The sequence below is a fragment of the Acomys russatus genome, chromosome 19, assembly GCF_903995435.1.
Source record: "Acomys russatus chromosome 19, mAcoRus1.1, whole genome shotgun sequence".
Lineage (NCBI taxonomy): Eukaryota > Metazoa > Chordata > Mammalia > Rodentia > Muridae > Acomys > Acomys russatus.
The window spans coordinates 10,536,734-10,553,751 of record NC_067155.1 but is presented as its reverse complement, the minus strand read 5'-3'; the positions used below and the strand labels follow the sequence as shown (position 1 = coordinate 10,553,751).

The 17,018-nt window shown below is 54.2% G+C and overlaps 3 protein-coding genes across 3 annotated transcripts; 1 reads left to right on the top strand and 2 right to left on the bottom strand.

Annotated features, from left to right (window-relative positions):
• Positions 1 to 2,959: 2,959 nt before the first annotated feature.
• Trim28 (tripartite motif containing 28) lies at positions 2,960 to 9,951 on the top strand. Its single transcript, XM_051162373.1, has 17 exons — positions 2,960 to 3,299; positions 3,591 to 3,703; positions 3,905 to 4,037; positions 6,666 to 6,801; positions 6,883 to 6,999; positions 7,071 to 7,185; positions 7,315 to 7,461; positions 7,562 to 7,676; positions 7,759 to 7,865; positions 7,965 to 8,001; positions 8,086 to 8,131; positions 8,222 to 8,474; positions 8,566 to 8,885; positions 8,966 to 9,089; positions 9,177 to 9,263; positions 9,356 to 9,493; positions 9,584 to 9,951. Exons 1-17 carry the CDS (start codon positions 2,960 to 2,962, stop codon positions 9,758 to 9,760), a joined length of 2,505 nt encoding a protein of 834 aa, XP_051018330.1. The 3' UTR covers positions 9,761 to 9,951.
• A 340-nt stretch (positions 9,952 to 10,291) lies between these two features.
• Positions 10,292 to 12,834, bottom strand: Chmp2a (charged multivesicular body protein 2A). The gene is made up of 6 exons (XM_051162385.1): positions 12,667 to 12,834; positions 11,911 to 12,109; positions 10,872 to 11,051; positions 10,667 to 10,797; positions 10,520 to 10,581; positions 10,292 to 10,445 (listed from the first exon to the last, which is right to left on the bottom strand). Exons 2-6 carry the CDS (start codon positions 12,076 to 12,078, stop codon positions 10,318 to 10,320), a joined length of 669 nt encoding a protein of 222 aa, XP_051018342.1. The 5' UTR covers positions 12,079 to 12,109; positions 12,667 to 12,834; the 3' UTR covers positions 10,292 to 10,317.
• A 451-nt stretch (positions 12,835 to 13,285) lies between these two features.
• Ube2m (ubiquitin conjugating enzyme E2 M) lies at positions 13,286 to 16,018 on the bottom strand. Its single transcript, XM_051162439.1, is given in 8 exon segments — positions 13,286 to 13,811; positions 13,901 to 13,936; positions 13,938 to 13,965; positions 14,466 to 14,479; positions 14,481 to 14,570; positions 14,662 to 14,700; positions 14,800 to 14,894; positions 15,855 to 16,018. Coding segments are annotated over 8 exon segments (552 nt in total). The 5' UTR covers positions 15,964 to 16,018; the 3' UTR covers positions 13,286 to 13,670.
• Positions 16,019 to 17,018: the final 1,000 nt, after the last annotated feature.

Genomic DNA, 17,018 nt, shown 5'->3' with positions numbered 1-17,018 from the left:
TGTCCTGGACTCACTTTGTAGACCAGGCTGGCCTTGAACTCACAGAGATCCACTTGCCTCTGCCTCCCGAGTGCTGGGATTAAAGGTGTGCACTGCACCTGGCAACACAGGGTTTTTATTCTCCTAGCCATCTCACCAATGCAGCTTCTATGGATTTGTTTTTCTTTTTCTTTTCTGCTTCAAGACAGTGTTTTTGTTCCCTCTGCCTCCTGAGTGCTAGGATTAAAAGCTTGAGCCACCACAACCGCTGCTTGTTTGTTTTTAAATAGGGAGCTCAGGTGTTATTTACTCCAAGCCATCAGGACCCTGGCTATTTGGGGATGGCTTGTTGGGATCACAGGCACCTGCCAATGCACAGTGCCTATCTTGCCTCAAGGTCTCAGCACCTGTTTCTACCTATAGTGCTCTAACCTGTTTGGGGACAGTGTCTGGATAGTTACCGATACTTACTAATTAAAAAAAAAAAAAATGCAGCAGGGCAGTGGTGGCGCACGCCTTTAATCCCAGCACTTGGGAGGCAGAGGCAGGCAGATCTCTGTGAGTTCGAGGCCAGCCTGGTCTACAAAGTGAGTCCAGGACAGTCAAGGCTACATAGAGAGACCCTGTCTCGAAATACAACAACAACAACAACAACAACAACAACAACAACAACTTGCCTCAGGCGTGGTGGTGCATTCCTTTAATCCCAGCACTGGGAGGCAAGTGGATCTCTGTGAGTTGCTCAGCCCCATCTACAGAGCAAATTACAGGACAGCCAGGGCTGTTACATAAAGAAACCCTGTCTTGAAGAAAAACAAAACAAAAATCCCAAAACAAACCAAAAATTTTTAATCGAATTTCTTGTTTTTCTCTTTCCTTTTCTTTTTCTGTTTTTTTCTGAGATAGGGTCTCTCTGTGTAGCCTTGACTATCCTGGACTCACTTTGTAAACCAGGCTGGCCTCGAACTCACAGCAGTCCACCTGCCTCTGCCTCCCCAGTGCTAGGATAAATTGCATTTGTTGTTGTTGGGTGTGTAGTGAATGCACACCTCAGTTCCCACATATGCGCCTCAGTGTGAGCATGAAGTGATGACAATCTGAGGGAACTGGTTTTCCTTCTACTTTGTTGGTCCTGGTGATTAAACTCATGAGGTCAGGTTTGGTGGTAAGTGCCTCTGTTCATGAGCCATCTCGTTGGCCTGTATCACCGCTGTCTCCCACCCCTTGCCCTGGTTCTGGTGTGGTGGGGATGCAACCTAGGGCTTCAGACAAGCTAGGCAAGCAGACGTTCAAACTCTGTCTCCATCACCTATTTACTTTGACCTTGTGTCTTTGGTACCTTAATGTCTATTCCAAGGGTCTAGGTTCACAGGGACCCTTCTCTCTGGTGATTTTGGGGGACCAGCAATCGGTGGGGCCGTGAAAAAAAATTCCGCAAATATTTCTTCGGGACGCGGGACTTCCCCTGGTGCTTGCTTAGCCACCCTCTTTTTCAGAGGTAGGAAGTGAGAGTCCAAAGGCTGGGTCTGGCGGGGGCGTGGCCCGCTGAATGGTGAGCTCCGAGCTGCAGAGAAGGCGGGGAACAAAGGCTGGGGCGGGGAACAAAGCCCTGGGCCCCCAGCCTGATTGGGAACAAAGGCCACACCCAGGGCAGTGGCGGGACACTCCTCGCTTCCCCGAGGCCACGTGGGGAACACCTGGTCCTACGCGCGCGAGGTAGCCTCCTGCTGTTGAGAACCCTAGAGCTGCCTGCCGTCAACCCCCTACAGCCCAGACGCCAGACTGGAGACCGACGGTCCCCAGGGCACGCAACCCTCTGCTTGCACGCCGAGTGGAACGGGAAGAAGGACAGGTTTCCTTTTCCATACTGATCCTGCTTCTGAGATGAAACTCCTAGCCGCCCTTCATCCTGAGATCAGATTTTTCATAGATCCCGATCCTCTCCTCAGGCAAGATCTCTTGCTCTAGGTCCTGTTCCCCCCCTCAGATAAGAGTCACTACTTAGATCCAACTTTTGTCCCTCCCCGTTAAATATTAAGTTCGCCCACCTCCAAAAAACCCCATCAAAATCAGGGTAGCAGACGACTAACAAGAAGAGGCTTTCGAAGGACTGGGCAGAGTTTTACAGAATGGCTTCCGAATACTTCTCTGTGACCTACAGTTCGACGTGCGCTACTTTCTGCTTCCTGAGCTTAAACAATAAAAAGTTTGGATTAAGACCGCCTCCGCGTTCCGGCGGGAACTTCCTTCCTGCTAAAGACCCCCTCACCCCCTCCACCTGGGCTCAGTCTCTCCGCTCGGCGTGGCCCCGCCCACTCCGTATAGTCCCGCCCCTCCAGCTATAGGCCAGGCTGCGGCTGCAGACGTGGCCACGCCCACGGGGGGAGGCGGGAGCAAAGGTGAGGCTCGGCACGACCCGTGCGCTGGAACACGCCGTGGGTCGGCCTCGGTGCTCCGTGCCGTGAGCCTGGGAGACGTCACGCACGTCCCCTGCAGGTGAATTCCGCACCCGCGGTCATCGCCCGCCACTCCGGGCCCTGGAAGGGGCGGCCGCGAGCGCCGGCGCGTGCGTAATCGGCTTGGGCCCCGCCCCCAGGCTGCGGCGCCCAACGCGCGTGCGCGGCGTCGTCGGCGCCAGATATTTCTGTCCCGCCTCCAGGCCGCGGCTCTTTCTGCGAGCGGCGCGCGGTCGGGCGGTCGTTAGCAAGTCTTTGCGGCGCGGGTCTCGGCAGCAGAGGAGGGAAGAGGCGGCGTGGGCGGCGCCGTCGTCTGCAGGAGGCCAGTAGCCAGCGGCTTGGCCGCATCTTCGCAGCGCCCGGGGCGCGGCGGGCGTCGGCCCAGGAGACGCGTGGCGGCGCTCGGCCTCGCGGCAGCGGCGGCTACCCGGCCGTTGGCGGCGAGCGCACTTGCGCCTGCGCAGCGGGCTCAGCCCCCCCTCCTCCCCTGGGCGGCCCCCCCAAGCCCCCCGGGCGGCGTGTGAATGGCGGCCTCGGCGGCGGCGGCTGCGGCGGCAGCGGCCTCGGCTGCCTCGGCGGCCTCTGGCAGCCCAGGGTCCGGTGAGGGCCCGGCGGGCGGCGAGAAGCGCCCCGCTGCCTCTGCAGCCACGGCAGCCTCTGCGTCCGCGTCTTCGCCCGCGGGGGGCGGTGGCGAGGCGCAGGAGCTTCTGGAGCACTGCGGCGTGTGTCGCGAGCGCCTGCGGCCTGAGCGGGATCCTCGGCTGCTGCCCTGCCTACATTCGGCGTGTAGTGCCTGCCTGGGCCCCGCTGCACCCGCCGCAGCGAATAATTCGGGCGATGGCGGCTCGGCGGCGGACGGCGCTAGTGAGTACTGGGTGGCCAGGTGCCCCTCCCCCTCCTCGCAGCCTCTGTTCGGGACTGCGCCTGTGCGAGAGTATGGGGGCCCCGGGTAAGGGTTAGGCCTGGTGGTTTTAAGAGGGGAACCGGTCCTTGGCCTCCGTTCAATGCACGCTATCTGGCCTGGACACCTGAGATGCGGTGTGATAGGAAATGTTGGGACATAACGTCAAGGAAAGAGATGCTCTGGTCCAGCGTTTGAGTGGGAGGTGTAGCTTAGGTGAGCGTGCGGTATTCTCAAACATTTTGTCTCACCAGTGGTGGATTGTCCAGTGTGCAAGCAACAGTGCTACTCCAAAGACATCGTGGAGAATTACTTCATGAGGGATAGTGGCAGCAAGACTTCCTCTGATGCCCAGGATGCTAATCAGGTGTGTACTTTGGGAGAAGTGAGCCATGTCCTTTTCCACAGCCTAGCACTAACCAGTTGGTTTTCAGGATACAGGCTGAATCTCTGGGAGGGCAGTCTAGATTTGAATGCGTTGTTTTGAGTTTGAGCCTGTATTTTCTGAGAAGTAAATTTTGGCCTTCTGGGAAGTCCTGCCAGTTGTAACCGTGCCTTTCTTTCACAGTGCTGCACTAGCTGCGAAGATAATGCCCCAGCCACTAGCTACTGTGTGGAATGCTCTGAGCCACTTTGTGAGACCTGCGTGGAGGCCCACCAGCGGGTGAAGTATACCAAGGACCACACTGTGCGCTCCACGGGTATGCTGAAGATTTGGAGGCTGTTGGAGCTGCTCTCCTGTTTTTCCTTGGTTGCCTAAAGTGCGTGCTTGCTGGGTGGGACTGAGTGGTGTCTCAGTAACACAAAACTCAAAAATGCCTAGCTTGAGATGAGCAGGCTTTGGGGATCTAGGTGGGAAGGAACAGGCAGCAAGCGGGGGCGTGTAAGAGTTTAAGTGTGGTAGTAGCACTAAGGACCCAACGAAGCCAATCTTGGAATCCTTTGCACAGAGTGGGTTGTGGTGGTGGGCACCTTAGCATAAGCAGCTAGTGAAAGTAGGCAAGGTGGAAGCGACTTTGGATTTGAGTGTTCTTTGGCACCTGGCTTTAGACTATGAGAAAAGGGCTCTGGAGTAAGGTTTTTTGGGCCAGCAATGAGGGTGAGTCTTGAAATTTTGCAGCGAGCCGTAAATGATTTGCCTTCTTCATGGCTTGTCGGCTAGACATCTTTAGGATATTACAGGTGTTCAATGGGTCTGGGTTTGGTCCAGACTCTGCTTAGGAGCAGCTTATTGGAGTTTTTGTTTTTTGAGATGGGTTCTCTGTGTAGCCTTGGCTCTCCTTTGTAGACCAGGCTGGCCTGAACTCACAATGATCTGCCTGCCTCTGTCTCTTGAGTGCTGGGATTAAAGGCATGCGCCACCAAGCCTGGCTCTTTGGTTTTTTTGGATAGAGTTTCTCTGTGTACCCAGGCTGGCTTGGGAACTCAGGGCTAGGGTTAAAGGTGTGCGCCCCCACCTGCCTGCCTAGGAGGAGCTTTTTGATGTGATAGTGTATGTGGTTCTTCCAACCCAGGTACTGGAAGATAGTGGCTGAGGGTCCTTAAGTCAGAAGGGAATCGGCAGGTTCTATCTTGTAGCACTTGCAGGGCAGATGAAAGTGCCGCAGTGCCTGCTTGGATTGTGCTCTTGGTTAGTATACCATTGGGGAGGGGAGGAGCTGATAAGTCAGCCCATTACTTTAAGTAAAGGTGAGACACTGTCTTGTCTTTTAGTTACTTATTGGCGGTCCTGGACTTGCTTTGTAGACCAGGCTGGCCTTGAACTCAGATCCACCTGCCCCTGCCTCCTGGAGTGCTGGGATTAAAGGCGTGCACCATCACGTTCAGGGCCGAGACTGCTTCTCTTTAACAGAACCCTGGGTGGCCTATACTCTCTAGAACCAGTTTGGACTTGTAGAGATCTGCCTGCCACTGCCTCCCAAGTGCTGGGATTAAAATATAAGCAGCTGGGCGTGGTGGTGCACAGCAGCACTTGGGAGGCAGAGGTAGTCAGGTCTCTCTGTTTGAGGCCAGCCTTGTCTACAAATCGCGTCCAGGACATCCAGGGCTGTTACACAGAGAAAACCTGTATGGAAATATAGCCCCTCCCAAAAGCTTTGCTAGCATTTATGTTTTGTTTTTGTTTTCTGGGTTTTTCCTGTTTCCTTGTTTTTTCCAGACAAGATTTCTCTGTGTATCTTGGACTCACTTTGTAGACCAGGCTGACCTTGAAGTCAGAGTGATCTGCCTGCCTCTGCCACCAGCCCCTGCTTGTTTTGTGTATTTTTGTTTTTCGAGACAGAGTTTCTCTGTGTAGCCTTGGCCATCCTGGACTCACTTTGTAGACCAGGCTGGCCTCGAACTCACAGCGATCCGCCTGCCTCTGCCTCCCGAGTACTGGGATTAAAGGTGTGCGCCACCACGCCTGGCTCAGGTGTTTTTGTTTTTTGAGCAAAGGTTTCTTTATATGTAATCCTGCTTTTTCATGATGGAAATCAAGATGACCTTCACATATACGGAGATCTCACCTCCTTTGCCTCTCGAGTGTGAGATTAAAGTTGCCCACCAGGCCTCTTTTTGTGGAGGTAGCTCAGTATATAATTCTAGCTGGTCTGTAACTATATATACCAGGTTGGTCTCAGAAATGTCTGCCTTTGTCTCCTGAGTCATGGAAATCAGGTCTCCTTTTCTTACTCATAGGGACAAGTCTGGCTTTTTATGTAATTCAAGCTTGCCTTGAGTTTGTGATCATCCTTTCAGTTTCCTGTGTGCTGAAAATGTAATTAGGTCTTTGTTGTTTTGGAGACAGGGTTTCTATGTGTAGAGCTAGCAGTCATGGACCACTTTGTAGACCAGGCTGGCCTCAAACTCGGAGATGTACCTGCCTCTGCCTTCCCAATTCTGGGATTAAAGGCGTGCACTGCTACCTTGCCTGTCTGAAATTTTTTTCCCCTTTGCTTTTTGTTTTGAGACAGGGTCTCTCTTTGTGTAGCAGTCCTGGCTGTCCTGGACTTGCTTTTGTAGACCAGGCTGGCCTCAAGTGCTCAGTGATCCGCCTGCTTCTGCCACCCCAGTGTTGGGTTTAAAGGCCTGTCCACCATGCCTGGCTGTAGTTAGTTTTTTTTATAGGGAATTCTGGGACCTGGATTTGTTGGCAGGCAGGAAGATAGCCAGGAAGTAGGGGGTTATCTCTTCACAAGCTTGTCTTTATTCCTTATAATGTTAAGTTATTGTGGTCATCTGGGATCTAGGTCTTCTGAGTAGGTGGGTCAAGGTTATGGGAAATGGGGTCACAAGGGTGTTGGCTACTTGAATTGGAGATGGCTATGGGCATGATTTCTGTTTCCCAGGGCCTGCTAAGACTCGAGATGGTGAACGAACAGTCTATTGTAATGTGCATAAGCACGAACCCCTTGTGCTATTTTGTGAGAGTTGTGACACTCTGACCTGTCGGGACTGCCAGCTCAATGCTCACAAGGATCATCAGTGAGTCTCAAGGCATAGGGGGTAGGTGGGTGTCAACATTTCTAAGTTTGCCGTGCAGGCTCATTTCTTTTGTTGTCTCAGGTACCAGTTCTTGGAAGATGCAGTGAGGAACCAACGTAAACTCTTGGCTTCTCTGGTGAAACGCCTTGGGGACAAACATGCCACACTGCAAAAAAACACCAAGGAGGTTCGCAGCTCGTAAGTGCGGGTGCCAGGGCTATTGGGGTGCCAGGGCAAGATTTCCTGGCTTGACTTGTCCTGTCCATTAGGATCCGCCAGGTGTCTGATGTGCAGAAGCGTGTGCAGGTTGATGTCAAGATGGCCATTCTGCAGATCATGAAGGAGCTGAACAAGCGGGGCAGGGTGCTGGTCAATGATGCTCAGGTAAATCTTACATTGCTGGAAAGGTGGTGGTAACCTCTGCTGCTACTGCAGCTGACATGACACCATCCAGGGTGGAGAATGATCCTGGTGCTCCCTGCCTTCCTTGACACTGTTTTCCTTGAACTGCAGAAGGTGACTGAGGGACAGCAGGAGCGGCTAGAGCGCCAGCACTGGACCATGACCAAAATCCAGAAGCATCAGGAACACATTTTACGCTTTGCTTCTTGGGCTCTGGAGAGTGATAATAATACAGCCCTCTTGCTTTCTAAGAAGCTGGTGTGTAGTGGTGGGCTTCATTCAGCTAGGTGGCCCCTCAAGCACCTTGGGACCCTGTAAGTTGCCAAGTGTGCTCATGTGCTACCTTTTGCCCCATTAGATCTACTTCCAGCTGCATCGTGCCCTCAAAATGATTGTGGATCCTGTAGAGCCTCATGGTGAGATGAAGTTTCAGTGGGATCTCAATGCCTGGACCAAGAGTGCTGAGGCTTTTGGTAGGTTGCTCAGTCTTTACTTTTGCTTGACCTGGGGGAGCATTCTAGACAGTCCTGTACCTAATGAGGATTCTCTCTTCAGGCAAGATTGTGGCTGAGCGACCTGGTACGAATTCCACAGGTCCTGGGCCCATGGCTCCTCCAAGAGCCCCAGGGCCTCTAAGCAAGCAAGGTTCTGGCAGCAGTCAGGTGATGTGGGGGAGAGGAGCCAGGGAGGAGGGAGTGAGGGCCATAGGGTCCCATGGATTACTTGCCCCACTGATAGCACATGTTCTGTTCTGTCTTTAGCCTATGGAAGTACAGGAGGGCTATGGCTTTGGGTCAGGTAAGTGGCTTGCCTAGGGAACTGGAAGGGCTTGCTGAGCACCCTGTATCTGTCTTTCCTGCCTACTCTTTGTCTTCTGAGCAGATGATCCTTACTCAAGTGCAGAGCCACATGTGTCAGGCATGAAACGGTAAGTGTGACAACCTATTGGAGTAGCAGGTGGGTGCATATTGGTGTGGTAGGGATGTTTGGGAGCTCATGACAAAGGTACACTTAACAGGTCCCGTTCTGGTGAGGGGGAGGTAAGTGGCCTCATGAGAAAAGTGCCACGTGTGAGCCTTGAACGCCTGGATCTGGATCTCACCGCCGATAGCCAGCCACCAGTCTTCAAGGTCTTTCCTGGAAGCACCACTGAGGACTACAATCTGATTGTTATTGAGCGTGGTGCTGCTGCTGCAGCTGCTGGTCAGGCTGGGACTATGCCACCAGGAGCCCCTGGTGCCCCACCCCTGCCTGGCATGGCCATTGTCAAGGTAAGTCTGTCCTATCTTACATACAAGACAAGGATTAGAGAGTGAAACCTGTCACCCTAGATTTGCATACTAACACTCAGAACTGTTACAGGAAGAAGAGACAGAAGCTGCTATTGGAGCGCCTCCTGCTGCCACTGAGGGTCCTGAGACCAAGCCTGTGTTGATGGCTCTGGCTGAAGGCCCTGGTGCTGAGGGACCTCGTCTGGCTTCACCTAGTGGTAGTACTAGCTCAGGCCTGGAGGTGGTGGCTCCTGAGGGTACCTCAGCCCCAGCAGGTGGGCCAGGTATCTTGGATGACAGTGCTACTATCTGCCGTGTCTGCCAGAAGCCAGGTGACTTGGTCATGTGCAACCAGTGCGAGTTTTGTTTCCACCTTGATTGCCACCTCCCTGCCCTGCAGGATGTTCCAGGGTATGTATGAAGCTGGCCAAGATCAGATAGATCATGGAGGGCTCGTTGTCATCTTCTACATCTCTCAATCTTTATCCTAGGGAGGAGTGGAGTTGCTCACTCTGCCACGTGCTCCCTGATCTAAAAGAGGAAGATGGAAGCCTTAGCCTGGATGGAGCAGATAGCACTGGTGTAGTAGCTAAGCTCTCGCCAGCCAACCAACGGGTAAGGGCTGAATGCAGAGGTGTTGGGTGGCCTGGTAGCTTTCACTCACCTCCATGCTACAACTCTGACATGTCTTACACTGTCTAGAAATGTGAGCGGGTCCTGCTGGCCCTGTTCTGCCATGAACCCTGCCGCCCCTTGCACCAGCTGGCTACTGACTCTACGTTCTCCATGGTGAGTCCCAGAACAGAGGACATACTAGGGGCACCAAGAGGTGTGGTGGGTGCCTCCCTACCCCCTTAATGTTTTATGTTGTTAACATGCAGGAGCAGCCTGGTGGTACCCTAGACCTGACCCTGATTCGTGCTCGCCTTCAAGAGAAGCTGTCTCCTCCTTATAGTTCCCCCCAGGAGTTTGCCCAAGATGTGGGCCGCATGTTCAAACAGTTCAACAAGCTGACTGAGGTGAGCCCACAGAATAAAAGTGTAGGGAGGGCAGCAGGGGAAGAAAAGCCAGGATCCACCCACTCACCAGTGTACTCTTAATTGGCCCAGGACAAGGCGGATGTACAGTCCATCATCGGCCTGCAGCGCTTCTTTGAGACACGCATGAATGATGCCTTTGGTGACACCAAGTTTTCTGCTGTGCTGGTAGAACCACCACCGCTGAATCTTCCCAGTGCTGGCCTAAGTTCTCAGGAGCTGTCTGGTGGTCCTGGTGATGGCCCCTGAAGCTGGGCCTCTTTGTAGTCAGCCCAGTCCAGCCCTGGTCTGTCCTCACCCCACACCCACTCCTTCCTCTGGTGGCCTGACTCCTGCTCTTGCTGGCCCCATCCCTCAGTTCCTTCTCACAAAATGGTTTTTACTTCTGTGGATTTAATAAAAACTTCACTGAGTCGCTCATGCCTCACCTGTTGTTGGGGATGACTGCATTCCTAAGGCAGGCATACAAGGCACTATACCAGAAGCTTCCACAGGGGACTTTTAAGTCTTTTGGCAGGGCAAAGGATTTATACACTAGTCCTGATGTGTCCCTAGACCTGAAGCTACTGAGCTTGTATCAAAAAGTGGGGTTGAGGTCTGGTTGTGTTGGAACTCTAAATCAGGCTGGCCTGTTGAGTTAGGTGTGCATCGCTATGACCCGCAACTGATGGCCAACCGAACCCTATTAAACTAGTCACAAGTGTGTGTGTGTGGGGGAGGGGAAATCTCACAGCCTTGGGCAACTCGTGTCCAAATTTCTTTATTACAGAGGGGGGGGACAGGAAAGAGTCCACGGGGGTGGATGTTCAGTCCCTGCGAAGGTTCTTGAGCCTCTCTTCCAGATCTGCATCTGCATCAGCCAGGGCTGAGGCTGCCGCCTCTGCTTTCTTTCCACCAGCAGCCACACTGAGGGAGCCACCAGTGGAGGGGAGGTCTGCAGAGAGAGTTGAGAGTCAAGGGCCGTGGTTGGGCTTTGGGTAGGGGAAGAGATGAGTTTGGAACACTCACTTGACAGCTCATCTGTGAGGCTCAGTCCCAGCTCATCCAGGACCTGGGACACAACAGCATCACTAGGAGAGAAGGACTCAATGAGGACTAATGCTGGCTAAGAGGCCTGGTAAATAGCCCTCCCTGCCTTCCTGTTATTTCTCATACCTCTCCTCTTCATCTTCCTCATCACCCATGGCATCATCGATGGCATCGTTCATCATTTCTTCCTTCATGTCCATGATCTCTGCCTGCCGTTCAAACTCCATCATGATCTTTTGAATCTGGGGTAGTTTCAGCTGGAAGAAGGGGGAGGGTGAGTGAGCTGCTTAAAGGCCAACGGGGCCAGGAAAGGAGATTGGGATGGACAAACCTGTCTGTTCATGGTGCCCATGGCCTTAGTAACGCCCTTCATGGCTTGTGCCATAGAGTTGTTGGATTTTAGAGTCTGTATCTTGAGGGACACAGCCTGGATGTTGGCCCGCATCAACACAAACTTGCGCACATATCTCCGGGTACGCACTAGGTCTTTTGCCATGATTCGAACAGCGTCCTGTAGAGTGGACAGAGAATAAAGGATGAGCCTTTGAGGTTACTGTTGTGGTCTAAAGATTCTCATGCAAGCTAACCCAAATGCTCCCTTCTCCCTCCAAACATCTCACCCTTTCAGGGACATCACTCCCAGCCACCCAGAGTGCATGGGCCACTTCAGTTCTTCAGGCTTCTTAGTTGCAGGAAGGTAGTATCTCTATTCCCTTCTACATGGTTCTACAGGTCACTTGGACAGCTACAACTTTTTTCTGTTTTGACCTCACTACACCAAGAATCTGCCTTTGGCCAGGGATGTGGCTCTGTGGTACAGCCTTGCCTAATCTGCACAGAACTACTCTGGAGTCTTATTGGCACTGAATAAAAACATCATTGAAACCTATGTTTGGCTTAGGCTGTATATCTAGAGTCACATAAAAACCTACCCAATGAAGCCAGGTGTGCTGGCACAGGCCTTTAATGCCAGCACTCGAGAGACAGAGGCAGGTGGATCACTGAGCTTGAGGCCAGTCTGGTCTACAAAGCAAGTCCAGGACAGCTAAGAATACACAGAGAAACCCTGTCCCCTGCCCCAAAAACAACAAAACAAAACAGAAAAAAACCTACCCAATGTCCAGCTTCTATTCCCTACCTAAATGTTGCTGTCACACCCCAACTGGCCACTATTGTCACTGGCCTTTTTGCCAAGGCTAACTCACATGAGTGTCTGTCTGGTCCACATCCACTCCTTAGCTTTGCAGTTTGTTTTGACGGCCAATTCCTGCTTATCCTTCACTATTCTCTGTTGAAAGCACTTGTCTTTCAGCAGTGGCTGTGATGGCACCTTGCTTTGTCTCCCAAACCCCTGACCGCTTGGCACTTACCATCTGGCCTTGCTTTGCCATCTTTTTGATGTCTGCAATGATTTTCTTTTCCTGGGTTTCTAGCTTCTGTCGCTCCCTGTCCAGCTCCCTCATAGCTCGGTTCAGGGCCCTCTGGTTTTGCCGAAGAAGTTCCTCTGGTGTCTTCCGGCGCCCAAACAACAGGTCCATGGTCCTGGGACTCCACAAGCAGGTGTGGGACCTAGCTGTAGGATTCAGGGCCCAGGACAGGAGGTACACAGGAGCAGTCAAAAAGGGTTAGTGGGGGGGTGGTGGTGGTGGTGGAGGGGAGAACTCTACTTCCCTGACGCAGGCACACCCCTTCTACCCGAAACTGTTTTGCTTCTAACAGCGGTAGGGCAAGCCCTTTTCAGACCTAAGGGTGTGGTTCTGGAGTATTTCAGGGACACAGACCTGAGTGGGCACGCCGAGGGAGCACTGAGGAGAGGGTCGTTCTGGGGGCCCTCGACAAGGGACGATAGGATGGAGTAAGTTCTGAAACGTAGTTCAGGTGGAAGTTGGGCCTGGATGCCGAGAGAACCTAGCTCGCCGGTGTATAAGTGGCATTCTATACCCAAGACGTGACAGACATAGAGGGCAGGTCTTGGGGGCTGTTGGGGAGCCTGCATACCGAGGGCAGGAAGAGGTGGAGACCTCGATGACGAGGGCAGGGTCAGGCAGACGGCGCGGCATCCGATGCCCCAGCCGAGCAGCCCTCCTCTGCTGCCGCCCAAACGGGACCTGCGGCTTGGCTGGGACCACTCACCGGAGTTGAGAGAACGCTGGGCTTCCGCTTCCGGGTCACGCCCCTTTATCTCCGAAGCCTGGGGACTCAACCAACGACAACCCCTCGGTTCGGTAGGTTTTGCTGCCGCCGCCGCCGCCGTTTCCGGATTAAACGACCTGACGTCATACGACCCACCCCCTCCCGGAATGCTGGGAAGTGGCTGGACGCACGCGCACGGCCACCAACCAAGCGCATGCGCAAAACAACCTGCACCTCTGCGGAAGGTACAAGTGCCACTCAAGTAGCGTAGCAGGCCCCTGGCAGGAGTACAGCAAGACTGGCTATTCATTCTGGAGGCCCAAACTCCACCCATCTTTGGGAGGTTCATTCATGGAATCTTAGAAAGCGCCTGGGAGGAACCAAATCGGCAGGCCCACACACGGTATAAAGGGGCAAGCCTTAAGAATGACTTGTAGGTTCCCTTCCGTTGGTGTAAGGGCCAGGAGCTGAAATGAGCAAATTGTTCCATCGCTTGCTCCTCATCCCAGTGAGTAGCCCCACCCAACCCAAAGCCACACACTTATCTTCATCATAGACGCTGGTGGACCTCACTTGTCCCTCCCACCCCACAGAAGGAAGAGGCAGAGGCCATGCAGTAACATTCCCCTTTAATAGCCTGGTGGGACCTCCAGTGGTGTTGGGGTGGGTTGCTTGGGCCCAGCGACCCAGGCCCATTGCCCACTTACCCCACAGTCAAGAGTGGGGGATTGGACAGCACCCAGCGGGAGGGGGGGCGCTAAACAAGCCAATTCATTTCCCATCGCTGAGCAGGTCGGGGGAGGCAGCACCGACCATAATCACGTGGTGGTCCAAAAAAAAAAAAAAAAATAACAACTAGGGGCAGGTGACAGGGAGGAGAGGCAAGGCCAAGGCAAGGGGGCCAAGGCTACCCCCCACACCCTACCTGGGCCCCCAATAAATATTTTCAGGGGATGCCTGGGCTGGTAACCCTGGCAGGGATGGATAATTGCTAACCCTATTTCAGGCAGCGCTCGAAGTAGGTGGACCCGATGTAACCACCTCTCATGGAGCGCTGCACGTTTTGTTCAAACAGCCGCCGGTTGTTCTGCAGGACCTCCGCAGCCTCCTTGTTCAGAGGGTCCTCGGGGTTGGGCTCCTGTGGCCAGTACAAGTGGAAGTCAACAGGCAAGAGAGGCAAATGGCCAACAAACAAACCCTCAGCCTCAAAGGCTTAGCCCTACTTACCAAGAAGAGATACTGCAGGCCATAAATTATGGAGTTTTATCGTAAGGACTGGCTTCCAGTCCTCTCTGTGGGCAGAGAGCATCAAGGTTATCAGGGGCTAGTGAGTGGGAGGCTGCCACAGGCCCTGCTAGTACCAAACAGGTCAGGAATATAGATAGGAGGCCCGTGAATACAGAAGAAGGAGAGAGGTAAGAAAGGGGGAAGAGCCTGGTGTGGTGGCGCATGTCTTTAATCCCAGCACATGGGAAGCAGAGGCAAGCAGATCTCTTGAGTTTGAGGCCAGCCTGGTCTACAAAGTGAGTTCCAGGACCGCCAGGGCTACACAGAGAAACTCTGTCTCAAAAAAAGAGGTGGGGGGGGGGGGGGGGGGGGGGGGGGGGGAGATATGGAACAGGGCAGGCCAACGAGAAAGCCAAGGTCAGGCCATTAGGAAGAAAACTGGAAAAGGAGACAAAGAAATACTGACTATAAGGAGGGACAGAGGTGGGTACAGCATCCATAAAAGGCTGAGGATACCTGGAAGGCAGACAGGCCTTGGAAGGGAAAGAGAAGGCAGCGTCCTCACCTGAGGATGTTGAGGGCAGACGTTGCCCTCGAGGTCAATGTTGGGATGATAAACCATTGTCTCGCACTTCACCTTGGGAGGGTCATGTGGGTAACCCTGTCCCACCTGGCTCCAGAAAAAGAAAGGAGAGACGGGCAGGTATTTGGCTATGCCTCCGTCTTCCCCACCAAGTCACCTTTGCACACTTGAGACTCACCTTAAAACTGAATACAAATTTGCCACTCTTATAGAAGCCCTGAGAAAGGAAGAGGGAGAAACGCATTAGGTTCTTACTCTTACGGGGCTAACCCCTGGTCGGCTCTTGGGAACTCCGCCGTGTTTATTTTATTCTTACCTCATCAGGACAGATAACCAGCTTGAAGTTGAGGAGGTCGTCTGGGTCTGAGAAGCTGATGTCACACGTCTTGGGCAGGTTCAGCTCGTTAATGTCTAGGTTTGGGCAGCAGGGAGAGGGAGAGGAGGTAGGTCTGGGCAGGTGTCAGCAGGGCCACCAAGGCCACCTTCTGGACCTGTAGAGCTCTGTTGTGTGGGGTACCTCATACCTGTTAACTCAGTCTGTACTATGTACTCACTTTTCAGTCTCTAATAGACTCTTCTGGATATGCAGTATCCCACATAGAAGCACCTTCCGTTTTAACTGGTTATCTATCTCTTGGGAAAGGGAAAACCCCTCCCCTCCTCAACTCCCCGACAAGTTCCCACAACATAGCCCCCCCAAAACCTCTACTCCCATAACCCTGGCTTCCAAGAGTTCCTGGGCACCCTAAACTTGAGGCTCTCTACTCACTACCTGTCTACCCCAATTCAAGGACTATGACCCCCCCAAACAATAAATCCCTTCTCAATAAATAACCAGCCTCCACTGTCCTTTCTCATCTCCAGATTATTCCAAGCCCCAGGTCCTATCTGACCCTTGAGAGTTCCAGCACGGTAGCTTAGACTGACCCTCACTCCTATTTTTTTAGTTCCTGTCGCCTGAACTGGTCCCTTACCAGTTCGCCCCTTCACCTTACACTCAAAACTGCTCTGCCTAACCCCCCTAGACCCGAACCCTGGGCTACGAGTGCCCAGTTTAATACCCCAAACTGTCTCCTGTTATCCCCAACTCACAACCTTCACAATCTTCACGGCTCATCACCCCAAAGCAAAGTTCTCGTGTGACTTTCAAAACTGTCCCCCTTCTCCTAACAGATTCCCGGTCCCTAACACTCAAGATCCTTAGTATCCCAACGCCCCATACTCGGCCCCCAATCTCTGACCCTCCCTAGTGACCGCACCCCCTGTCCCACATCACAACCCTCGAACCTGGAGCCCCCCCATACAAAACCTCAGTGGCCGCACTCTTCCCACCCCGGCCTCTGACCTCGAACACGGGGTCCCGACCCCTACCCTTCTGGATCCGGAGCTGCGCCGCCGACGCCTTCTTGCTGCTGCCCTTGGTGCCGCCGGCCGACTCCTCCTCCTTCTTCTGCTGCTTCAGCGAGAACAGCTTGATCATCCTGCCGCCGCCGCCGCCGCCGCCGCCGCCGCCGCGGGGCCCGGGACCCCGGCCACCCGGCCCCCCGCCGCCGCCTGCGCCGCTTCCGCTCCTCGGACCCGCTACCGCGGCCTCCTCCGCTGCTGCCGCCGCCCGCCCGGCCTGCCGCGCTGCTCCGCGCCCACCGCACGGCCCGCTTCGGCTCCCGTAGTCCGGCTCTGGCCTGGCTTAGCGCCTCGGGTTTGTTCGGAGGCGCTCGGGAGGACTCGGCGATCCTCGGCCCCGCCCCTGCTACGGCCCCCGCGCCCTCCTCCTCCTCCTCCCCCTCTTCCGCTTGGGTCTTGCGAGGCCCCGCTGCGGCTGCGGACGCTGGCCTTTACCGGTCCGCCGCTCTCCCGCTTACTTGCTCCCTCTGCTAGGAGGCTGCGGTGAGGTGGAAGGAGACAGCAGCCACACTTGCGGCGGCAGCGTACCGGTGGAGGCTCAGCTTCCGCAGCAGGCGCGGCTTCGACGCGGAGGTCGGCAACGACCTCGGGCGCCCCGCCGCTTCGGCACTTTCCGCCGCCTGCCTACTTCGGGTCTTCCTGTCCCGGCTGCGCTTTGCGTCTGCGCAACCCTTGCAAGCGGCCCCCCGCCCCCCTTTGCTCGTTATAGTTTGGGGTTCGGTCTTATTCGGTTATGCTCGGGTATTTCCGTTTGTGGAGGTGACTATTCGGCGGGCCGGCGGGTACTTCCTGGGATCCGCACCCAGCACAGTAGGAAGCAGTGCTTGCAACCATTTTTTTTTCTTTGCCCCCGAGAGAGACATGGACTTGCAACCATTTTTGAGCCAGGGGGGTAGTGGCCGTTTTTAGCTCTTAGGCGGAGTGCTGCGGGTCGGGCTAGACCGGATCCTTGATGCAGAAGCATACTCCCTTAATCGCATCGCAAACCCAGATTCCGACTGATGTAAACTAATATCCAGAAGGCTCAAGCATCAGGTTCACTTGAGCTCAGGCAATTCAGGGACACCCTACATCGAGACCCTCGTTACTTTTGGGCAACAGAGGGTGAGCACCGTGGAGTTTTACGGTTCA